Here is a 6,280-nt window from a genome sequence, read left to right as displayed (position 1 = left end):
AAAACTTATATATTGCAAATATATAGCATATCTATACATATTTTATATAGTATGGTATGTATTTCCTGTTCTGGTGGTGAGACCCTGTCCCAGGGTGCCCAGGGAGGCTGTGGCTGTGTGGCTGCCCCAACCCTGGCAGTGTTCACAGCCAGGTTGGCTGAGCCTTGAGCAACCTGCTCTGGTGGGAGGTGTCCCTGCCCAGGGCAGGGCTTGGGGCTGGGTCAGCTCTGAGCTCCATTCCAACCCCTAAAATCCTATGGTTTTATGTGGAAGAATTGCTAGAAGAACAAGGACACATTGACATGAAAGAGTTATGCTAAGGCCTGATGCCATCTTACTAGGCCTGGCAAGCAAGGACACTGTGCCCTTGGAGCAGCAAGTCACAACAACAGGATATGGAGGATTAGGAGAAGAGGAAGCAAAATCAGCATAAGAAGGAACCAGGTGCTGATGTAATCCTTGAAGCTCGACCTAGCAGAGTGTAACAAATTGTAAGTACTAACCAATAGAATAGACATTCGTGAATACTAACAAGCAATGCATATAAAAGTTTAGCGAATCTAACAATAAACGAAGTTCTTTTATCAATCATATTGATTGTGTGAGTCTTCCCTCCGGGCCACGAGAAGCGAGCAGCGACAGTTTTATATTCTGTCTAAGCCAACTTTCTGCTGCTGCACCACTAAATTTCCTTTAAATGCCAGGGTAAAAACATTGTAGAGCCCAAAGAGGCAAAATCTGCAACAACTTCCCCATGTGGAAATCTCCCGAGTCAAAGTGAATTAAAGCTCCACAAAGAAGATGGTGCTCTCTTTTGCACACATTGTGTTTAATGGTACCTGTTCTCAACTGATTTTGAGACACACAGGATAGAGAATTGGACTGGATGGCAGGATAGAGCATAAGCAAGCACAGAAACAGTACCTGTGTCTCCTCTGTCCAGCAACACCAGCGACCCAGATGATCCTTCCAATAAACCACTCAAGCACTCTAAAGTCTCTGCTGCAGCCAAATTAATCTCATCCAGTAAGATCCACTCTCCTTTTTTAACTGCTTGTGCCAGAGTACCCTGAAAGTAAGATCAAATTGTTAATCATCATTGATAAGCAATACATGAGCTGAAGGATGCAGATAGAAATGGTTTGCAATCCATGGCCTGACTAACTGTGGTGCACAAGCCTCTCTGACATCCCATGGGAACAGACAGTTCATCTTAAGAGATCCCCAGACAAAAGCAATATTAACTTCCTAAGGAAACTCTAGTCCTATTTACCATCTTTATTGGTGATGTGGATGTGGGGATTGAGTGCACCCACAGGAAACTTGCAGAGACACTAAGTTGGGTGTAAGTGTGGATCTGGCTGAGGGTAGGGAAGTTCTACAGAGAGACCTGGAGTGACTGGATCAGTGGCTGAGGACACTGCATGAGGGTCAGTGAGGCTCAGAGCTGGTGCTGCCCTTGGCACACAACAACCTCAACACCACCAACAACCCTGGAGTGTTTAAGAGTTGTCTGGATATGGCACTGGAGGATCTGGTTTAGGGGTTCCAGCAGGGACAGGTTAATGGTTGGACTCAATGACATTAAAAGGTCTCCTCCAACCTTGATGATTCTATGATTCTGTATCTTATTAATTAACATGATATTTAAATCAAAGATTCTCCTACCACCCATCTAACCACCACCTCCTTGAAGAGGCACACTTCATTTCAGAGTCATCATACACTGTACTTCACAGCAAGGCTCTTGCCAGGAAGTGGATAGAATAGTGTAATTTTAGGGGTTGGAATGGAGCTTAGAGCTCCCCCAGCCCCAACCCCTGCCCTGGGCAGGGACACCTCCCACCAGAGCAGGTTGCTCAAGGCTCATCCAACCTGGCTGTGAACACTGCCAGGGTTGGGGCAGCCACAGCCTCCCTGGGCACCCTGGGACAGGGTCTCACCACCAGAACAGGCAAAACTTCTGCCTAACATCCAACCTCAATTTCCCTCCTTCAATTTGTGCCCATTGCCCCTTGTGCTGTCCCTGCAGCTCCTAACACAGAGCTATTTATATAATAGTGATTGCCAAGTCTTTTCAAATAGTTCTCCTTATTCCTCCTAGCATCAAAATCTCTAAGTACCTCCACAAATGCAAAGAGAAGAGCACTTTCTGTCATCTTCATCTGCTGATGGGCATGATTCAGTTTCAGACCAAATGCCTCCCATTTTTCCTTCAGTGGTGATCCTGGAAGCAAAACAAATCTAGGTTGGTACCAGCAGAATACAGGACAGAGTTGTTTAACAGCAGTATTTTAATCAAGCTGCTTCAAGCACAGAGATACAAAACTAAGCTTAGCTGAGCAAAGAAAATATTCGAGTTCTACAGGTGACATCTCATGAAAGAAAAAAAAAAAGAAATCAAGTTTTGTTGTTTTAGTTTTGTGTGTGATTTTTGTTTTCTGCACTTAACTGGACACTACTGACATATGGGACCAGGTGATTTGCTGTTCATTCCTAGCTTAGGAACAAATACTTACATGCTGCAGTTCATTCCAGCACCACTTAGCTCTCTAAATTCCAGAGACAGAAAGAGACATGCCCAAAATCATCCAAATTTCCAAACCTTATGAATGAGTGGATTAAGAAGGAACACTTCAGTATCAATAAAAACACTGTTGCCTATCAATCAGGACATTATTTACTATCCCACTGACTTCAAGAATTTGTTCAAAGTCACAGCCTGAGCTACACAGAACACCAAAATTACTTAAGTAACTTTGCAAGTCACAGATTTCAGCCTGTCTTGATTTTAGAGCTGTTAATTCTTGCAATAAGTAGTATTTAACACTGACATTTGTGGCATCTATTTTAATCTCTGCATATTCAGAAGAAGCAGCTGAAAGAAGAGTGGAGACAAAATAATTAATCTTACTTGGCCTGCACTGAATGAAAGCCACAACTTCAATTTTCAGCTGTCTAGAAGCACAAACTACTCCATGCAAGGCAAAGTATCAACACTGACTCTGCTCCAAAGGTGTTGTGAAGCACAAAACAGGAAAAATTTATTTGCAGAGTTATTACTTTGAGGTTTTTTGCTGTTGTTTTGCTTTGTTTTTTCAAACAGGACATATTTGTGAGGTCTTAGGAGCTTCCATGACTGAAAGCTTGAATGGATTCACATGGAAAACTGACACAAACAACCAGGACCGTTCACCAACACAGCAAAGAAGTGCTGAGTAGAGAGACCAGATGTCAAGGGCACTATAGGTCAGACAAGTCAACCTTGACACTGTCAGACAGAGCTAACAGCAGTGAGGAGATAGAAAAAGCAAAACACCAAACCAAAACACAAACCCAACCACAATCTAACAGCATTTTCAATGTCTTGTTTCAGACAGACATTGCATGTCTCAAAACCACAAGAGAAGATGAAATAAAGGAGAATAAAAAAACCCCTAAACAAACCCAAATTCAAAGAATAAAACAAGCCACCACTATTTATCTCTTCCCTGCAATGGTTCAGTGTAATGTGTGTTTGATCAGTGTGAACTCTCACCAGATGCATTTTCTTTTGCTTCCTTACTGAGAGCAGATTTATGAATGTGCTGCATTAGCTTTAGCAGATCCTGCCAACGTTTCTGCCTGTAGCAGGTCTGAATGTGTCCCAGGAACGTTTGGTTTTTCTTCCTAGAGAATGTCTGGGAGAAGAGTTCCTCAAAAGACTCTCGCAGAGGGAGCCAGATCAGCTTGTTATCCACAGGCTTGTAACTGAAGAGAAGCAAAAGAGGAATCACTTATTTGACACAGGAGAAAAACCTACAACCAAATAACACTCAAACAACAACGCTGTGCATGAATGAACTCTGGTTTGTGAAGACCTTTATTCAACTAATGAACAAAGGGAAAACTGCACATTCTTTAAATGCACCTCAGGAGGAGATTTTATAAAGACAGGAACACCCCGATAAGCAAAATGTTTTTAATGCTACCAACCAATATGTCCAGTGAACACTACATTAGATTTATATTGAACAGCTCAGGCATTTTTAAAGACACATTGGCTTGTGCTTTTAAATCACAGAACCATCAAGGCTCGAGGAAACCTCTAAGGTCATCCAGTCCAACCATTAACTTGTCACTGCTAAACTCTAAACCATAGCCTCCAGTGTCAAATCCAGACACCTGTGAAACACCTCATGCAGTGTCCTCAGTCACTCCAGGACTCTCTGTAGAGCTTTCCTACTTCATCACACACAGCTCTGCACAGAATTCAGTGCTACTGCTCTGCTCTTCAGCAAGGACAACAAGGTTTCTGCATGCCAACGTGTTTCCTAAGACATTTATGCTACCATGAAACAGAGAGATGCCTAAACCCCATCTGTTCTGCAGAACAGACCAAACAGTGCTCAGGGACTCACCCCCCTAAGAGATCTGCTGTGTCACTCTGTTGGTTCATGTTGACAACCCTCAAACGATGTCCTTGAAACAGAAACAGAAAGCACCATCAACGTGTGGGCTTGTTCACTTGTTGTTTTTTACATCACCTTCACCTTAAGTTCACAACCTCCACACCTCATTTACCTGTAATGTGAGCGAGGTACTGAACAGTTGAGGTTTTGCCAGTCCCTGTTTCACCCACCAAGAGCACTGGCTCTCCTTTGACAACACAGACTGCCAGCTGCTCAATCAGGACAGCAGATGGACGTGTGGCAGCAAAGGTGTGTTTGGCTCTGCAAAACACAAAGGAAGCAACTCAAAACCTAATATTTATCAAGGAGGTTTTTCAGTTTTGCCTTCATTATTTTTTTAATGCAGTACTTGAATTTAGGATTTGATGTTTTTTAAAAGACAGGTCTGGTAAAAGAGAGTTTCAAGATGCACCTCTAAGATAAATATTTCTCTCAAGACGCAACCTAAAATCAGAGAATTTTAAGAGCTGCAATGGAGCTTAGAGATGATCCAGCCCCAATCCCTGCCCTGGGCAGAAACACCTCCCACCTCTCACATTCCTCTCATTAGAGTGAGAACATCCAACTGACATCTCTCTTAACCCTGTGCCTTCCAAGTCTACTTTATTCCACCACATATTTCCGTGCACATGGAAACTATAAGACGTTGTACCTCTGCACAGTGAGAGCCTGAGTCTGTTTCCTCGTGAGATGAGCTCTTCCAACAGAGACTTCCAGTTCCCTTATCACGATTTCTGGTTTATAGAGCTCACAAAAGAATTCCACCTGTGAAGAAAGCAGCAACATTTCCAACACTACACCACACTATGCTATGCCATAAATATTACTTCCCAGCGAGTTAGTTTTTCATGAAAAGATCCTGTATTCTGCAGGTTTTACATACTCATCACCTAAAATATTGAAGGACTCACAAGTGTTGTGATCTTTGTTTAATAACTTGGTGACACATCTAGGCCATTGTATTTCCACTTGAGCAAGTTCCCTGTTCAACCACATGAACTTATCAACAGTTGTTTTCACAGCAAACAAAATCTCCCTCCAAACAAACCCTTCATGGATACTTTAGTGTAAACAAGGATATTTTGTCATTTGCAGGGAATAACACATTCCTGAACTGAAATAACGCAAAGAAGGACAAACAGAAAAATCCATGGAAGTTCTAGAGATCCATCTGTTCACCCAGCAGGCAAGTTTTTCAATCTTGTAAGTAACACAGGAGGGAATTTGCAAACTTCTACAGTCAGAAATAGCTGACAAAAAAATTATTTCACAAAATCATGGAATCATCATGGTTGGAGGAGACCTCTGAGATCATCAAGTCCAACCATGAACCTGTCACTGCTGGAACCCCCAAACCCTAACCCAGATCCTCCAGTGCCACATCAGACACCTCTGAAACACCTCCAGGGATGGTGACTGCACCACCTCCCTGGGCAATATCCCAGGGCCTCAACACCACAGCAGGGAAAACATTTCTCCTCACATCCAATCTGACTCTGCCCTGGCTCAGCTCAAGGCCATTCCCTCTCTCCTCTCCCTCAGCCCTGGCAGGACACACATCCCACACCTCTCTCCAGCCCTGGCAGGAGTTGCAGAGAGCCAGGCGTTCACCCCTGAGCCTCATCTCCAGGCTAGTCAAACCCAACTCTCTCAGTCCTTCCACATATGACATATTTTCCAGACCTTTTATGAACTTTACTCTGCTATTTATAGACACTTACCAGGTTCTAGAAAGGTACTTTATCACAGAATCATTGAAATTTAGGGGTGGGAATGGACCTCAGAGCTGACCCAGCCCCAACCCCTGCCCTGGGCAGGGACACCTCCCA

The 6,280-nt window shown here is 43.3% G+C and overlaps 1 protein-coding gene across 1 annotated transcript in view; it reads right to left on the bottom strand.

Moving 5' to 3' along the window:
* Positions 1 to 924: 924 nt before the first annotated feature.
* The window catches only part of LOC103804615 (midasin-like), a gene marked incomplete at both ends in the record, with an annotated part of 16,617 nt that continues 11,261 nt past the window's right edge, over positions 925 to 6,280 (bottom strand). Inside the window, 6 exons of the mRNA XM_009077228.1 lie at positions 925 to 1,069; positions 2,124 to 2,227; positions 3,539 to 3,750; positions 4,401 to 4,461; positions 4,564 to 4,712; positions 5,104 to 5,216. Of these exons, the coding sequence (XP_009075476.1) occupies positions 925 to 1,069; positions 2,124 to 2,227; positions 3,539 to 3,750; positions 4,401 to 4,461; positions 4,564 to 4,712; positions 5,104 to 5,216 (784 nt within the window). The remainder of the gene's footprint in view (positions 1,070 to 2,123; positions 2,228 to 3,538; positions 3,751 to 4,400; positions 4,462 to 4,563; positions 4,713 to 5,103; positions 5,217 to 6,280) is intronic.

Source organism: Acanthisitta chloris, unplaced genomic scaffold, assembly GCF_000695815.1.
Source record: "Acanthisitta chloris isolate BGI_N310 unplaced genomic scaffold, ASM69581v1 scaffold25716, whole genome shotgun sequence".
Taxonomy (NCBI): Eukaryota; Metazoa; Chordata; class Aves; order Passeriformes; family Acanthisittidae; genus Acanthisitta; species Acanthisitta chloris.
Note: the sequence above shows the minus strand (reverse complement) of the source record. Positions and strands in the feature narration are given on the sequence as shown.